The following is a 16,596-nucleotide window of genomic DNA, read 5'->3' as shown; positions in this document are numbered from 1 at the left end:
GCTGGCACTCCTCACAGGAAGGAGCCTGCTGGGTATGCTGAGGCTGGTCCATCTGGTCCCCTGTAGGGGACTGTCAGGCTCACCTATACCACCTGTTCCCCAATAGCACTGAGCAGGAAGCTGGGTTGGAGTTGGGGGGACAGGAGGAGCAGAGTCTGCAAAGTAGCACAGGCCTCCCTACCTGCCAAACCCTGCCCTGATCCTAGGGCTGCAGGCAGAAAGAGATGCAGTGAGAGGCAACTGTGAGGGGCAGGTTAAGAGGGGCAGGTCCCGAGACACCAGAGCTCTACTCTTCACCTTGGATGTTTGGTACAGGGTCCCATGCAAGGACGTGGAATAATAAAGGCAGCCAGAGGGAGTCTCTCTCCTGCCCTGAAGATGCTACTTCTGGGGCAGGAGAGGGCAGAGGGCAGGGGTCAGGGGCTAGATTTCCTTCCTTGAAAGGCTTGAGTCCTCAGAGTGGGAAAATGAGGAAGCCAGAGAAGCTTGAATATTTCCAGCCACCCAGCAGGTTCCCTCGACGCAGGCGCAGAGATACCCGGTCCCCAGGGTCCAGGGGCAGTAGCACAGAGCTGGTGGCTGCCTCCCGGGTCACGTCTGGGTCGTTGGCAAAGGCCGAGATGACAGGCCATGTGTTCAGCATCAGGCTTACCTGGGGAGGGGAGCCCAGTTAGTACCTCTCCTTAGTCCTTGTCCCGGGACCCCCACTTTCCTGAGGGCTTCCTTCCTTCTCTGCAGCCCCAGAGGGACACTCTGGAACCTGGGAACCTGAGGCTCAGAGCACCCTCCTGGGAGGGCTGAGAGGTGGCCGGTGTTGGACTCTGTGCCTCCTTCACAGTCTCTGCTAGGCGGGCCCTTTCCCGCCTTGCTCCTGGCCCCCCAGGATGCAGGCCAATGGAGGTCTGCCTGCGGATCCCCTGGGCTCCACTTATTTCCCCCTTCCCTTCCCCTCCTGAGCCGGGGATGGGACAGGGCCTAGGGTTCAGGTCACCTGGACAGTCTGGCGGTTGTACACCTTCACCACATGGAACCGGAAGCTGTAGACGCCCCGGACAGGGGCCACGAAGGAGCCTGAGGCCCGGTCAAAGCCACCGCCCTCGTTCACCAGGACCTGTGAGAAGCGACCCTACTGAGTGGGGCTTGGGGATGCCTGGGGCTCGGGGAAACCAGGATTGGGGGGAAGGGGCAGTGAGTAAGGAAAGGAAGGGGTGGCAAGTAGACCAAACAGGAGGAATGCACGGATTCAAAAGCAATGGTGAGAAAGGGCAAGGAGGGTGTGGTGGGAATGAAGGGAAGGGAGACGGGCAGAAGGCTTGGGGGCAATTGGCCACAGCAGGGCTGTTTCCTTAGCAGCAGAGTGGGTTTGGACAGTGATTCCAGGTCTTTGCAGGGTAGAGGGATTACCTGGTCGAAGTATATGGCTCCACTGGTGCCATTGCCGATCTCTCCTGCTGGCTCGTGGTGGTGGCTTCGGACTGCAGCAAATGCCACTCTTCCAGGGGGTGCCTCTCCCAGGGCTGCTCCCCCTGGCCCCCCTGCAGCAGCTCGGCTGGGCTCACAGACCACCAGGCACTCACCTTCCAGGAGGACTGGCTCTGTCCCCTCCTGGGCCCACCCTGTCCTCAGGGCCGTAAGTGTCAGGGCCAAGGTCAGCCAGGGGCTGAGTGAGGGACCTGGTGGCCAGTGTCGCTTTGCTCCCAGCATGGTTGAGTGGCTCTGTGACCCACAAGCCTTCTCTGTTTGCTCCTTGGTTTTGTCCACCTCTCCTCCAGGCTCTCACCACCCCTCACGCTGCTTCTCAGTCCTCTCTGGGACTCATGGTCACCTGGTCTTGGCATCTCCCTCTCCATCCCTCTCTGTGCCCCACGACTCTGTCCTGCCTCTCACTCCTGCTGTCACTGCAGTTCCTGCCTCCTACTCCTGCTGTCACTGCAGTTCCTGCCTCCTCGGCAGGGCACAAAATGACAGCAGCTGGGCTCTGGGAGGGAGAGGAGAAATGAGGCAGCCATACGGGAGGGCTACAGCCAAAACCCCAGGGCAGCCCCTCCCGAGAGCACTGAAGGCTGGAACTGGGACGACAGAGAACATGGGTGTCTGTGTGAGACTGTGAATTCTTGTATGTGTATGTGTGTGAGTGTGTGCGTATGTGTGAGACAGCTCCTACAGCTCCTCCCCTCACTCCTCCCCTCTTCAAAATCCGTCGCAAGTCAGCAGCCCTCTTAGCAGCATCTTTTCCACCGTTGGAAAAAAGGGAGTGTCTTTGTGTTTTCCCTGCAATTGTTTTGGTGGAAAGTGCTTGGCCCAACAGTGTCACTGTCCTGTGACCCTGGGCCCGTCTCTTTCTTTCCTTGGTCTTCTATATCTTCATCCGAAGGGACTGCATTAGTCCGTTTAAGGCGCTCTTCACCTCCATCTCTCCATGAAGTGGTTCCTCATTCCTGAGAAACAACTGCGTGGAGCGATTTAAAACTCAGAAGAGCGCGGAGACGTGACCCGCAGGCTTGGAGCAAGAGCGGGCGAGAGGGGGGGCCGGGGGGGTGGGGACGAGTAGGCTGTGGGCGGGGCCGGGGGCGGGGATCCGGCTGGGGCCTGGGCCCGGGCCGAGGCTCCGGCCGCCGGCGGAGAGCAGCCTGCAGCTGGCGGGGGCGGGCGCGCGCCGGGGCTCGGTGCAGGCCCAGCCCCGGGAGGGGCCCAGCTGACTCCGCCCCCGGCCAGGAAGTGACTCAAAAAACTGTTCGTGATGTGGGGAAGAGAGGTCCCCGTTGGGTGAGGAATCGGGAAGGCCCGCCCAGAGTCGGGCCCCCCGCCCTTCTTCCCTGGGCCGGGGGCGCGGGCGAAGCTGGGGCCGGCGGGCACCGAGCGGCGCCGGCGGGACTGAGGCCGCAGCGGGCGGCGAGGCGGGTAGGCGCGCTCTCCCCCGCGCCCGGGCCGCGGGAGCCAGAGGCGGCAGTGCAGAGCGCAGTCGGAGGGCGGCAGCCGCCAGCGGCTATGGGCGGGGCCCGGTCCGACCCCTGGGCCCCGCGTGGGGCTCGTGGCCCGACCGAGGGGTGCAGCAGACTGCGGAGGAAGGGGGAGGGGTGGGAGTGGCTAGAACCTTGGAAATGGCTGACAAGGGACCCAGAGGACAGCGCAGTTCAAGCCCTGGTGAGGATTCACCTTTAAGAGGCCGTCTTGGACCCGGAGATTGCAGAGACCCGAAGGAGAGGGACTCTTTCGTCACCTGTCCCCTCCTTCTGGCCTCCAGACCCAGCTGGATCTCCCCCCACCCCCGCCGCCCCGCCCCCGCTTCCTGCTCAGGGCTGTGGTCATTTTCCAAAGGCCACACACCCATCCCAGAGAGACAGCCTTCCTTGTTTATCTATGACTTGTCTCCGGAGAGAAGGCCCTTGTGTCCAGATAATCTGACATTCCCTCCCTATCCCCAGGCTGGACCGAAGTGCTGGTTACCTCTTGGGTTTACCAGTTTGGTAACTAGGTGCGACCTGTTGATAGCTGGTGTAGGCCAGGAGACCAAATTTGGGTTGAGGGGACATTGAGGCTCTGAGCTGCTTTCCCTCCTTCCAGGGCTGGGCGGCCAAGGAGCCATGCCTACCTGGGGGGCTGGCTCCCCGTCCCCTGACCGTTTTGCGGTGTCTGCGGAGGCTGAGGACAAGGTGCGGGAACAGCAACCCTATGTGGAGCGCATCTTCAGGGTGGGGATGAGCGTCCTCCCAAAGGACTGTCCTGAGAACCCTCACATCTGGCTGCAGCTGGAGGGCCCCAAGGAGAACGCCAGCAGAGCCAAGGTGAACACCTCTCCCTGACCCTTCTGGGAAAACAATGACTCCCTCCCCCGAGGAGGCAGAAGAGAGGAGGGGCTGGGGAGGATCTCCACTCTTTGCTTGTCTCACTGGCCCTGAGCTTTGAGGAACTTCCAGACTCTCTATTTGTCAAGAGTTTTGGTTTCATTTCTGCTGCGATGACCCAGATTCTGCCAGGGCTTGGAGATTAGTGACTCAGTTCAAATCAGTTTTTACTCTTTGGGGGAGAAGAGATAATTTGGTTGGGCAGGCAGGCCCCACCAAGGAATTCACTGTGGGGTGGGAGGCCACACTGATTCCTTTGGAGTTAGTCAGGACTTACAGTAAGGCACGACCAAATACCATCCTTGTGGTCCTAGTTTGTTTCCTTATCTATAAAATGTGAATAATAACAGTACCCACCTCACTGAACTTATTGTGACTTAGATAAAGCATGTAAAGCGTGAGTTCGGTAAAAGTTGTCAATGATGATTGTTATGATGGAAATACACAACACGCATACACACACATAAATGTTTAGAAGAGACAGCCTTTTAACCAATTAATTATAACAGTTTCTTAAGTTGAGGCAAGTTCTAAATGGAAATTCAGCCACAGGCTGTCAACTGAAAAGGCAAAGAAGTGAGTTTCTCGCTCCCTTCTTAACCACCACGTTTTTCAGGATCTGTAGGGCTCCATAGCTCTCCTCAGGCATCCTGGAGCTCAGAGGAGAGCAGCGGCCCCGAAGGAGCTATTGGGCCACTTAGGATTCCAGCAGTCTCTTTTTTTTTTTTCCTACCTCCCCTCCCCACGTTTTCCCCCAGGAGTACCTGAAGGGTCTCTGCAGCCCAGAGCTACAGAATGAAATTCATTACCCACCCAAACTGCACTGCATCTTTCTGGGAGCCCAGGGCTTCTTCCTTGATTGCCTGACTTGGAGCACATCAGCCCACCTGGTGCCGGGGGCGCCCGGCTCGCTGATGGTCAGCGGCCTGACCGAGGCCTTTGTCATGGTCCAGAGCCGAGTGGAGGACCTTGTGGAGCGGCTGAGCTGGGACTTTCGGCTGGGGCCATCCCCTGGAGCCTCTCAGTGTGCTGGAGTGCTGAGAGAATTCTCTTCTCTGCTGCAGTCCCGGGGGGATGCCCACACAGAGGCCCTGCTGCAGCTGCCCCTTGCTGTCCAGGAAGAACTGCTGAGCCTGGTGCAAGAGGCATCCAGGGGGCAGGGGCCCCAAGCATTCCCGTCCTGGGAGTGGGGGAGCCCAGGTCTGCTGGGTGCTCAGCACCAGGGAGTCAGGAGTCCCCTGAGTGACAGCAGGGAGTCTCTGGACACAGGACCTGCAGGGTGGCAGGAGTCAAGGGGAGAGAGATGTGCTATGGAGAAGGAGGGGACAAAGCACGGTGGTCCCAGGGAGATGGATTTGGGGTGGAAGGAGTGGCCCGGGGAAGAGGCCTCGGAGAGACAAGTGGCCTTCAGGCCACAGTCAGGAGGAGGAGAGGCAGGGCAGGCAGTGCCTCTGAAAGGGAAGGCCCTGGGGAAGGAGGGGGTGCCTCAGGAAAGAGGAAGGTTCTGGGTCCAGGGCGCGCCTCCTGGCACCCAGGGCCCCTGTCAGAAGGCAGCCCCGCCCCGGGGAGCCTCCCTCCTGCAGCGGCTCCATAATGGGGAAGCCTCACCTCCAAGAGTGCCCAGCCCCCCACCGGCGCCTGAACCCCCTTGGCACTGCGGAGATCGAGGGGACAGAGGAGACAGGGCAGACAAGCAGCAGGTCGTGGCTCGAGGTCGGGGGTCTCCGTGGAAACGAGGCACCCGGGGGGGTAATTTGGTGACTGGCACACAGCGTTTCCAGGAGGCCCTCCAGGACCCTTTCACCCTGTGCCTTGCCAATGTGCCAGGCAAGCCAGACCTCCGCCATATTGTCATCGATGGCAGCAACGTGGCCATGGTGTGAGTACCTGGTGGGGCTGAGCGTCCTGGGGAGGGGGATGAGATGACGAGATGGGCAGTTGCATTCACCTTGGGGATATGTGCGAAGTGGGGGGCAGTACAGCCAGGCTGCCAGGCCCCCCTGGGGGTCCCAGAATGCTGACCCCTTTCCACTGCAGGCATGGCCTCCAGCACTACTTCTCCAGCCGGGGCATTGCCATTGCTGTGCAGTACTTCTGGGACCGTGGCCACCGCGACATAACTGTCTTTGTGCCTCAGTGGCGTTTCAGTAGGGACTCCAAGGTCAGAGGTGAGTTGGGACTGGTCTTTTGTGTCCGGGGATGGGCCCTGCTTCCACCTTGAGGATAACCCCATTGTGCTCCTCTTTCTCTAGAGGGTCACTTCCTGCACAAGCTGTATTCCCTCAGCCTGCTCTCCCTCACTCCCTCCCGGGTCTTGGATGGCAAGAGGATCTCTTCCTATGACGACAGGTACTTGCTTCTTTCTTGGTCACAGGCTGGACATTCAAGGAGCCAAGTGGGAGACTGAGGGAGAGACAGAAGCTCCTGACCCTTCACACTGTCTGTAAGCCTGAGTCGTGGGACAAGGGTCAGTTCTCCTCCGTGTGCCCCTATGACTGGGGAGGTAAACCTGCCCCGCAGGCAGGATGAGATGGATGGTGGACAGCTCTGTTTGTCCACTCATCCTTCACTTTTCACTCATCAAACTAAAGGATGCCTCATATTTATACAGTGCCTTACTGTCTAGAAAATACTGGTTTAATGGAAAGATGGGAAAGCCAATGACGTGAATAGCTGACAAATGCCTCTTACAACCTAGATGTCCAAACACATAGAGAAATTCCCCAACCTTCTGGAAAAACCAGAATCAATGTTCAAAATAACGATAAATGAAGAAACATTCCATGCATAGTAAGACTGTACAAAACATGGTATAATAAAAGACAGTGAAAGATCACTGGTCTTAGAATTTGCAGGTCTGGATTTGAGTCCCAGGTTGCACAGTCATTGACTGTGGAGTCTCTTAGTGGATTAATCTCTTTGTCTCAAGATCCTCTTCCATTTATTCATCCTCCTTGTGAATGTCAAAAGAAGCTAAGGTATGTGTTTGTCTCACTCAAGGTGCTGGGCAGGAGGGCAGTGATGTTCCTTAGTTTTTCACGGATCCAATCAAGTGTGGCAGAGGGCCTACCTCTTGTACAGAAGTGGAGACGGAGGGTCAGAGTAGTTAATTTTCTTGGCAAAGGCTATGAAGTAGCAAAGGGAAAATGAGAACTTAAAGCTGCTAGCTGGTTTAACTGAAAAACACGGGGCACATTCCCTCCCCAGTGTGCACACAGTGTGGGAGATGGGCGGATTTTAAAAGCTAACTAACCGATTTAAAAAAACTAGTGACAAGTTCTTTATTCTCTAGGATTTTCGATTTTCAATTAAAAACAAGTTTCCAAACTGAAGTGATTATACATTTTGTTTTTTCAAATACTTAGCTCTTATTCCCTAACAGGAAAATGGTATTCTACAAAAAGTTCACGTTCTCCCGATGCTATTCTGTTTTATGTCTAGATTTCACAGGTTATCTGCGCTATGGAATCTTCTTTACACGCCAGCACTGACACTGTTAAAACTGAAGGTTGAGTCAGTTGTAATAAATTTTGAAGGCACATGTCTGTACAGTGGTGTACGTCCTGATAGGCAGACAGCACAATATGAATTTGGAATTTTGCCTAGTTACAGTGAAAAACACAGTGGCACGTAGCACAGGCCTACTGAATACTGCGGAACAACGTATGATGTAATGTGATAATAGTAAAATATGCTTAACTTGAAAATACCTTTTGTACCTTATACCATATACATTTTTATGTCATCTTCTTAATTTGTTTCCCAGACAGAAACTCAGAACCAGACACCTGTCACACCGAATCCTGATTACTAGTCCCCTCTATACCACAATGTTTTTCAAATACTGACTGCCTGCTTAGTACTAGGTGCGTGGCCTGCCGAAGGAAGCAGGAATGCAGGGAATCAGGGAAGACCTGATTCTCGACTTCAAAGAGCCCAAAGAAAATGTAAACCAACAGTACAGAATGGAGAGGAAAGGGATCCCCCTTCTGGCTGGGGTTTTGTGGGAAGAGAAAGCTTTGAGAGCTTCTGTTGATTGATTGACAAGGACATGGGATGCGTTGGAGCTCTAGGTTTTAAACCTGTTAAAAAGGACTCACTTCATGAGTCCTACCCCAGTCCTGTGGAATCAGAATTACTAAAGTGGGGCCCAGGCATTTATTTTTTTAAAGTTCCCCTGGTGGTTCCATTCATCAGTGAGGTTGGGGAAGTACCTTCCAGATGGAGGGAATAGTTTGAGAAAGATGGAAGTCGGACAGCACGGGGCATGTTTGAAGAACAGGGTGTAATCTGATCATTGATTTTGGCAGGAGCTGAGTACAGCAGGGAGTATGGGGTGAGATAAGGCCATAAGAGTGGCTTGGAGCTGGGTTCTAGATGGCCTTGGCTGCCAGGCCTGGGCATGTGGAAATATTCGGTAGATAAAGGGCAAGTTTGGAAGACTTTTGTGTAGGAAGAGCATATTCTCTTGGGGGAGGTCAGGAGAGACTGGAGGGTGGTAAGTGGCTGGGGGCAGGGGACCCCCTCATCAGGAGCCTATGCAGTAGGACCATGCTTTAATGTCCAGGTAGCTCAGATGGTAATGGTGGGACTGGAAAAGAAGGAAGCAGAGTGGAAAGCCTTTCAGAGGAGGAGCACGATGGATCTGTGACTGATTCATGGGGGCACGGTGGAAGAAGACAGAGCCAGAGCCAGATCTTTCTGTTTCACGCTAATGAGGCACAAAGTGTTGAGTGGAGGATTGTGGTGACTTGAGGGGATGCTATTGGGGAACCACGATGGATTCATCTTTCATGAGTTTCCTTTCTAACCCGTGGCACCTGTATGCAGTCAGTCACCTGGGGGCTGGATCAAGGTGAGGGGGCCAGAACTCCATCACCGGAAGTGGGTCATGGGAGTCGATAACGATCTTTGGGGTTGGGATCTTGGAGAGTCCCAATATGGCGGCCGTGGTTTTCGTGACAGGTTCATGGTGAAGCTGGCTGAAGAGACCGATGGGATCATTGTCTCCAATGACCAGTTCCGGGACCTGGCAGAGGAGTCTGAGAAGTGGATGGCAATCATTAGAGAGCGGTGAGGGAGCCCTCCCCTGAGCACAGGGCACGGACTCAGACCTTTCTCTAAAACCAGCTCTGCTCTGCCACCGGGTGAGGACTCTGGGAAGGGGCTGACGTTGCTTTGCAAAGGATGGTAGCTGGCAGCTTCTGATGGTGTTGGTCTTAACTGTCCGGGAGGTGGGCAAAGGCCCCTCTGTGACCACACATTCTCTGTGCCCATCCAGCCTGCTGCCCTTCACCTTCGTGGGAAACCTCTTCATGGTGCCTGATGACCCACTGGGGCGAAATGGCCCTACACTGGATGAGTTCCTGAAGAAGCCGGTCAGGTAATGCCTCAGACTCTCCTAGGCAGCCCTAGCTTTTGCTCTGCAGGAGCCTTGCAGGCCTGGAGAATTGGGGGAAGAACGACCTCAATCTGGGCCAGCTTTATTCTGTAGTAGTTCAAGTTGCCTTGGGCTTGGCCCAGGGAATCCTGACTCAGACCCTCCTGGCTGGGAGGGAAGCTCCTGTTTCCTGTTTTCCCTAATCAGTGTGTTGGACGGAGTTATTTGGAAGGTGCTTGCTTTTACTTATAGCCAGCTGCATTGAGCATGCCCTCTGTTGGACATAAAGTGATTAATTTATTAGACTAGAACTAGATAGTGGCAGGTTCACCTTCCAGGTTCCAAAGGAACAGGCCATCTTCCCTTCAGAAGTGGGTTGATACTGCCCCTCAGTGGTCAGTTTCTGGAACTTCGGGGTCACTCCCCAGAGCCCAGAGTAGGCAGGGCAGTTGACTGGGAGTGGAGAGCAGGGAGGCCCACTGGGCTCTCACCTCCCTCGAGGATGCTCATCAGTTCTTCCTGTTCCCTCTGCTTCTTCCCAGGGCACAGGGGTCTTCTAAGGCGCAGCATTCTGCCAGGGGCTTCACAGAACACAGTAATCAGCAGCAGGGGAGAAAAGAAGAGGAGAAAGGCAGTGGTGGCATTCGGAAGACGCGGGAGACAGAGCGGCTCCGGCGCCAACTGCTGGAGGTGTTTTGGGGCCAGGATCACAAGGTGGACTTCATCCTGCAGCGGGAGCCGTACTGCCGGGACATCAACCAGCTCTCTGAGGCCCTGCTCAGTCTCAACTTTTGAGCCTCACCTGTCTGAGTGACTGCCACCCCGTCAGCTCCAGCCTCATCCAGCTCAGCTCATTCTGTGAGGGTCCCTCTGCTGCTCAGACCCGGACCCAGTCTCTCCCTGAGTTGGTGCTTTGTGTCAGGGAAGCACCAAGGAAGTGCATTCGTGTGTGGGGAATGCTCTTGCCTGGGGCACTTTGGGGACAGGTCTGTAAGGTGACCTGATCTCACCTTGAGTCAGGACCTCAACCAGCTCTCAGGAGGTTCTGCTCAGCCTTAACTTCTTAACCTTGCTTTATGCAGGGTTTCTGTAGGGAATGGGGGCTGCTGGGAAGGGTGGGTCACGGAGATGGGCACTGTCGGCCCCTCCTCCACGCTGAGCTGGGGATGGAGGCTAGGGTGGGTGGGAGGGGAATGTAGAACAGGTGGCCAGGAAGCTAAGCCTTTCCTCCTCCTGGCTGCTGCTCTGATGGCCAGAGGACAGGACGAGTCCCAGGCCTGGCTGGGCTCCTGGGCGCATCAAAGGGAATGCTGGACCCTGGAAAGGCTAGTGTTATGGGGTTTGGGTCACAGTGGGGCAGCGGAGAGCTGGTGGAGAAGGCAGAGGGAGACTTGGCTTCTGGTCTCAGCTATGCCTGCCTGTGACCTTGATTGATCTTGGTCTTTACTTCCGCCTACATGTCAGGGGTAAAAAAGCCTGTTGGGAGGAGAGATGAGAACGTGGAGGAAAGCTCCTTGGAGGAAAGGTACTTGGACCAAGCCTCAGGTGTGTCTGTCTGTGGTTGCACAGGCTTCCTAACCAAAACCTCACTTTTAGAGAGCTGAGGGTCCTCTGTCCCCAGGACCTGTGCCCTAGATGTTTTAACACTGCATCCTCAGTATAATGTGCCCTATAATGGCTGCGTCCCTTTTGGGCAACCCCCCTCCCCCGCCAAATCCACATTTACAAAACGGTTAATTAGGGGTGACTGTTTGCATTACCAGAAAACTCTCAGGGTTCCTTCCTATCAATGGCAGCTCTCCTGTTGCATTCAGGTGTTTGTTTACAGTTGAACGAATGTGTCAGAAAGTCCGCAGTCCCCAGTTAATGCACTTGCTCGAGCGTTGAGCGGTCACCAAACCAGTGAAGCCATGTTCTGCGAGCAAAACGTTCATGTGACCTGACCCTAGCATCTTCTTTACAGAACATATATGTTGCATAAAGCGAGACCCACTTCTGCTCTGTGTGTGCGTGTATGCGGATGGGAGGGTTTACAGAGTTTGTATCTAGAGGAACCAATCTGGAAAACGAAAATTGAAGAATCAGAGTCAGAAGGTACTTGACTGGCCACCAGACCAGCTGCTGTCACCTCAGGACATTCTCTTTCCTCCTTGATTCCTACAGGTCATTGTCCTGTATCTGCTTGAAATCCTCCTGTACCAGGGAATTTACTACCTCCGAGGCAGCACATCCATCCGTGGACAGTACTAGTCAGTCCTTCCTTTAGTGCATCCCCAAATATGCTTTTCTGTTACTTCTACCTTTGAGGCCAGTCATTCCATCAGGAACAGTATAGAGCCAGTCAACTTCCTAAAGAGTCCAAAACCAGATAAAGAAGTGAGACAGGTGTTCCTGGATTCTGTGCTGTCTGGGCCCTGCAGCAAGTTCCTGGACATGGCCCTCTTTTTAGGCTTCCCTGAGTGGCACAGGGAGTTGAAATCACCCCAGATCCTTGTATCAGCAACTAGCATGTGGAGCTGAATGATGATGGAGAGGGTCCTAGGGTCCCAGGGTCTTTGCCCCTCCCCATTGGTGAGGTCCACCACTACACTGCACTGAGCTGGGCTGGGGGCAGGCGAGTTGGAGAGGCTAGTCGGGGTGGTAACAGTGATTCAAGGACAACCCGTAGTCTCCTCAGAAGAAAGGAGATTGGTTAATATGGCCTGAATTGGGGGCTAGGGGAACTGCTTCTGGTCAAACTGTGGCAGAAACCAGGGTCGAGAAAAAGGGGGAGGCTCCTTGATGAATACTTGGGACGCTTTTTCCCTGAAAGGATTGAGTTTGTAACTTTTGACAGGTTCCTTGTATCTTTCACTTTCAATGCTGGTGGGTATGCAGTGGGCTCGAGGTATCTTCTGCCCTTTTGTGCTAGGGATCCTGGTTGACTTAAGTGGTCCCAGTCAGATGAGAAGCAAGTCCTTATCTTTTGACAGTCCTAAGCTTTGCACAGCTTTGTCCTGCTGCAGCCTGATGAACTGGGGCCAGTGTGTGATTGCTTTATCAATTCACTGCTGTTCAGTGACAGACTGAAGGCTGTCCTGGACTTGGACCTTGTCCCTTCCTCTGCTGGCATCCTAATGGCACTGCGTGAAACAGGTATGCAGGGTGACCACAGAGCCCACTGGAAATGGATCACCATTCTTCTTGCCTCTACCTTTGTCATAACCTCGTGCCTCAAATTTGTTGCCAACTCTTTTGGCAATGGAGGGACCAAGAAGGGAGATGTTGCACATTATAACTTTCAAAACCCCATGTAAAGTAAGGGGTCTCCTAGGATGGCACTCCTTGAAATAAATTTCAGAACCTAGGCCAAAGAGATGAGCTGAAGCTAGTGAGATAATTTACCTTTATTGCCTAAACTGCGGAACATTCTCTACACAGCAAAAAGGAGAAATGGGCCAGGAACAGGACATGCAGGGAAACCAAACTTGGGAATTTATTTAGGAGCAGTTGAAGAGGTTAAGGTCCCAACTCGATGAGACTGCAGCCTTGAAACAGTGGACAGTCTCTCAGTTAAATAAGGTGAGGCAACAGGACAACGAGAAAGAAAGAGGACTCCCTAAGAACCAGATGGTTCAGGTTTCAAGCAGAGGAGAACCTGAGCTCATAGTTTCTCATTAGGAAAGCCCCCGCTGAGGGACAGGCCTCAGGCCCTTCCTTGAGCCTCCCCCACCTAGGCTATGACTTCCTTCAAGGCGGCCCCCAGCTCTGGGAAGGAATACTGGTAGCCAGCAGCCAGTGTCCGCCTTGGGACTACCTTCTGGCCCTCCAGCAGCATGACGGCACGTTCTCGCCCAAAGACAGCTTGTACCACCGTGCTGGGGAGAGGGATGAGGGCTGGGCGGCCCAGGGCTGCGCCCAAGGCCCGGGCAAACTCAGCGTTGGTAGTGGAGGAGGCTGGAGCCACTCCGTTCAGGACCCCTTGCACATGGCTTGCTTCAAGGGCGTGGGCTAGGATTCCTGCCAAGTCTCTGATGTGAATCCAGGGGAAGAACTGGTGACCTGAGCCGATGGGGCCCCCCAGGCCCAGGCGGAAGGGCAGCAGCATGTGACCAATGGCACCGCCTCCACGGCCCAGCACAACCCCTAGAGCGGGCAAGAAGGACGGTACAGGAAGGCCCCTTAGCCTCCAGGCAGTCCCACTGTTCCTCCCTGCTTCCCCTTCCTCACCTTTTCCCCATGCTGACTGCTCTGTGGCAGGCAAGGGGTGTGGCTCTCTTTGGGATGTCCCGCCCTCCCACCTGTAGGTTAGCTAGAAGTGGAGGCATCCTCTGTAAGCCCAGCTCCCCTTATCCCCCCACCCTCCCAGGCCAGAGAAGGCATTCCAACCCTGTCTGATACCCAGGGCCCTGGTTCTCACCGGAGCGCACCACCACTTGGCGTGTAGAATCTCCAGGAAGCCTCGCCGCAGCTTCCCATTTGGTTACAAGGTTGGAGAAAAAGTCAAAATCGCCTCCTGGGCTGTCCTCATCGTACTCGGCAGTCAGGCTGGGCTGGTAGTAAGCTGCCAGTGGAACAGCACTTGTTTGCTCTGCGTGTCCTTGGTCCTGTCTGGCCCTTTGCAGTCAAGGCTCCCCTTGGCCTCACCCTCCTTGGCCCTTGGGATCTCCCCACGGGAACTCAGAGCCATGGATATTTTCCCCTTGATCTTCTCCATGAGCTGACCTGTTCTGGCCCTGGAGTCATTCTTATCTTTCGTTATGGGGTTAAGCTGAGGTGCTAGAGTGAGAAGCTAAGAATAAAGACTTGGGTGCCAGACTGCCTGAGTTTTAATCTCAGCTCCACCATTTATTAACTCTGACTAAAGGCAAGTTACATAACCTCTCTGTGCAGAATTTTTGCATCTTTAAAATGGGAATAATAGTACCTACTGCATAGGTTTCTTGTAAGGATTAAATGTAATATGTGCAAATCACTTAGAATAGTGGCTAGTGTGTGTGTGTGTGTATTTGTTATTTGGTCCCAAAGGTAAAATACAAGAATCAAGAATTCTGTTCCTAAAGAACTGCTATAAGAAATAAGGGACCTGGAAGTAGGTGGGACTTTCCCTGGCACTGGGAGCAGTGCCACTCCCTTCACTTTCTCTGAGGTCCCCATTTCTCAGTGAAAGTATACAAAAGTCAGGAGAAATATGCATGGAATGAGGGCCTAGGTAGATCCCGTGCTTGGAAAAGACCAGCACTCTGGGGCCTGAGCTGCTCCTCACTGTGCTCCCTCCTTTCCCTGGCTAGTCTAAGGGTTAGTGGTGTGGGACATACCTACACCTGTGACTAAGACCCAGACCTGGGGGGATTGTGGGGCTTTGGCAATGGCTCTAGCCAGCATTTGGGTGGTCTCCAGGCGGCTGCTGAGAACCTCTTTTTGGAAGGCTTCATTCCACCTGCAGGAGAAACAGGGGAAATAAAATGCCACTAAATACATGTACATACCCTTCCTTTCCTCTCTTTCCCTGGGGCCCATCCATATCCGTTTCTAATAAAACCCGGCATTGCAGCTTAGAGGAATGGTCCATCTCTTCTGTAGAAGGAAAAGGCACATCTACTTTGGGCATCCTGACTGGGGAGCAAGGTCCACCAGCTGAGCGGGAAGAAGGGCAAGTGGCTGTGGAGGAGTGGGGGTGGGGGAACGAGCAGTCCGGTACACGGGCTGAGTTCTCAATCTGGCAGTCCCATTCTCCACAGCTCACAGTAATCCTCAGAGTCGGCCCTCTCCTCCCTCTGCTCTGAAGGATGTCAGCTTCAGGGCCCGGCTGACCTGCGGAGAGGGTTGAGGATGTTCTCTCCCGCCAGATTGACGGCGGCATCGCAGCGGGGCAGCCCCGACGTAGCGAGCTCATCCTGTTGGAGAAAGCACACAGTGCCCGCGAGCCCTCGCCCTGCGCCACCAAACTAGGCCCCACCCCCCACCCCCCCATGCTTCCAGAATTTGGACATACCCACGTGATCCGACCGGCCCCTGGCTTTCGGGAGACCAGCGTCACTTCGTGGCCCCTGGCCTTCAGCAGCTGGGTTAGGGCTGTCCCAACGAAGCCCGTTCCGCCACCTGATCAGAAAATGAGAGGTGTTTATCCTCCCGGGGGCGCCTTCCGTCCCCACGTGGCCCCCTCTTCCGGTGCCCTCCCATCTGACGCCAGACTTCTCCCCTCCTCGCCCCCTCCCCGCGATGCAGAGGTGACACAGGTCACAGAGTTTAGGGAGATTCGGCTTCTAGGGCTCTGAGGCCAAGGCCAGGTTGCCTGTGCACGAGACGGTGCCCTCTCTCAGAAACGGCCTCCTAGCCCTCAATTTCTGGCTATGTTTTCTTCGTATAAACCGGCCTCCTCCCACTCCCCCTTCCTGCCCTCCCTCACCCACAAGAACCCTCATAGCGACAAGGACCTAACGCGCCTGCGCAAGATTTAGAGTCCACCTCTAGGACGACTGCAGCCTTTCTGCGCATGCGTCTTTCGGGAAGCGCCCTCCACTTGTGGGGCGGGTAGGACTGGGCGTGGTCCTGCCTGGCGACCCGGAAGAATTCGTAGTGAAGACTGTATATTTCACTGCAAGGAGAGGCGGGGATCTTAGCAAGGAGGCCGGGGGGTGGGGAAATAGACTGAGGGGGCGGGGAAAGAAGGGGAGGAGGCGGAAGAGGGAAGGTTTTAGTGTAGAAAAAACCTTTGACCTAAAGCCCGAAGCTGCTCAGTCCTCCGAATTATGGCTGTCACTTCAGTTTGGTGGATACGTAGTACAACAGAATCCGTCCAGAGGTACAATGGATTTCTCTCTACCCGGCCTATTATTTCACCTTTTCTTCTCCCTGTTCCGGCTCCTTCCTGTCGGCATTTAAACGTTCTCAAGTTCCCCTCGACTTAAAATAACCCTTCTCCAGCCCTCTTCCTCCGCTAATGTCCTATCTTTCTCTTCACCTTCATAGCCAAACTTCTTAAAAGAGTGGTGTCCGTTTTCTGCTTCTACTTCACATCCATCTGGCTTTGCCTTTATCATTCATTGCGCCTCTCGCCAATATCACTAATTTCCCACGTGTCACCAAACCTAACGCCTAGTTTTCAGTCGTTTTTCTTGACCTCTGTATCACTGGACACTTGCTGACTCCTCCCTCCCTTTGGAAATGCTCTTTTCTCGGCCTCAAGGAAAGCCACTCTCTTCTGGGTCTTTCGCCCAACTTTATTCAGTCTGTGTTGTTTGCTCCACCTCCTCTAAGGTCTTACAATGTTGATATTCCTCAAAGCTGGGTCCTACGGATCTTCCTTTCTTCCCATTGTGCACTTTCCCCCAAGAATCTACCTCGGTGAATTCGGTTACCAGTTTTTTCAAAGAAGACTTCCCGAATCGC

The 16,596-nt window shown here is 54.5% G+C and overlaps 3 protein-coding genes across 6 annotated transcripts; 1 reads left to right on the top strand and 2 right to left on the bottom strand.

The window, feature by feature from the left end:
* Positions 1-454: 454 nt before the first annotated feature.
* CBLN3 (cerebellin 3 precursor) lies at positions 455-1,704 on the bottom strand (the record flags this gene model as incomplete). The annotated part of the gene is made up of 3 exons (XM_082840332.1): positions 455-652; positions 992-1,111; positions 1,405-1,704. 3 exons carry the CDS (start codon positions 1,702-1,704, stop codon positions 455-457), a joined length of 618 nt encoding a protein of 205 aa, XP_082696458.1.
* A 1,008-nt stretch (positions 1,705-2,712) lies between these two features.
* On the top strand, positions 2,713-10,329 carry KHNYN (KH and NYN domain containing). 4 transcript variants are annotated; one of them, XM_082849535.1, is made up of 8 exons: positions 2,713-2,766; positions 3,565-3,785; positions 4,604-5,724; positions 5,883-6,013; positions 6,098-6,194; positions 8,811-8,918; positions 9,127-9,228; positions 9,768-10,329. In XM_082849535.1, the coding sequence occupies exons 2-8, from the start codon at positions 3,585-3,587 to the stop codon at positions 10,018-10,020; spliced, it is 2,013 nt and encodes a 670-aa protein (XP_082705661.1). In that variant the 5' UTR covers positions 2,713-2,766; positions 3,565-3,584; the 3' UTR covers positions 10,021-10,329. The 4 variants fall into 4 exon arrangements, with proteins under 4 accessions (XP_082705661.1, XP_082705660.1, XP_082705659.1 ...); XM_082849534.1 differs by having other exon boundaries at positions 2,719-2,901; XM_082849533.1 differs by lacking the exon at positions 2,713-2,766 and adding an exon at positions 3,101-3,144.
* Positions 10,330-10,432: 103 nt separating this feature from the next.
* Positions 10,433-15,095, bottom strand: SDR39U1 (short chain dehydrogenase/reductase family 39U member 1). Its single transcript, XM_082836316.1, has 4 exons — positions 15,019-15,095; positions 14,523-14,644; positions 13,625-13,768; positions 10,433-13,350 (listed from the first exon to the last, which is right to left on the bottom strand). The coding sequence occupies exons 2-4, from the start codon at positions 14,587-14,589 to the stop codon at positions 12,938-12,940; spliced, it is 624 nt and encodes a 207-aa protein (XP_082692442.1). The 5' UTR covers positions 14,590-14,644; positions 15,019-15,095; the 3' UTR covers positions 10,433-12,937.
* Positions 15,096-16,596: the final 1,501 nt, after the last annotated feature.

The sequence above is a fragment of the Leucopleurus acutus genome, assembly GCF_964270905.1.
Source record: "Leucopleurus acutus genome assembly, chromosome: 1".
NCBI classification, from domain to species: domain Eukaryota; kingdom Metazoa; phylum Chordata; class Mammalia; order Artiodactyla; family Delphinidae; genus Leucopleurus; species Leucopleurus acutus.
This window is presented reverse-complemented; position numbering and strand designations above follow the sequence as displayed.

What these genes read in the sequence shown, in the direction of transcription:
- SDR39U1 (XM_082836316.1), bottom strand. Translation starts at nt 14,589, where the DNA reads ATGCTGGCTAGAGCCATTGCCAAAGCCCCACAATCCCCCCAGGTCTGG. An exon ending in GGTCTTAGTCACAGGTGTAG is followed by an intron (nt 13,769 to 14,522) that starts GTATGTCCCACA and finishes TTCCACTGGCAG; the next exon opens with CTTACTACCAGCCCAGCCTG. An exon ending in CCAAGTGGTGGTGCGCTCCG is followed by an intron (nt 13,351 to 13,624) that starts GTGAGAACCAGG and finishes TGCCCGCTCTAG; the next exon opens with GGGTTGTGCTGGGCCGTGGA.
- KHNYN (XM_082849533.1), top strand. Translation starts at nt 3,102, where the DNA reads ATGGCTGACAAGGGACCCAGAGGACAGCGCAGTTCAAGCCCTG. An exon ending in AGAACGCCAGCAGAGCCAAG is followed by an intron (nt 3,786 to 4,603) that starts GTGAACACCTCT and finishes GTTTTCCCCCAG; the next exon opens with GAGTACCTGAAGGGTCTCTG. An exon ending in TTCCTGAAGAAGCCGGTCAG is followed by an intron (nt 9,229 to 9,767) that starts GTAATGCCTCAG and finishes GCTTCTTCCCAG; the next exon opens with GGCACAGGGGTCTTCTAAGG.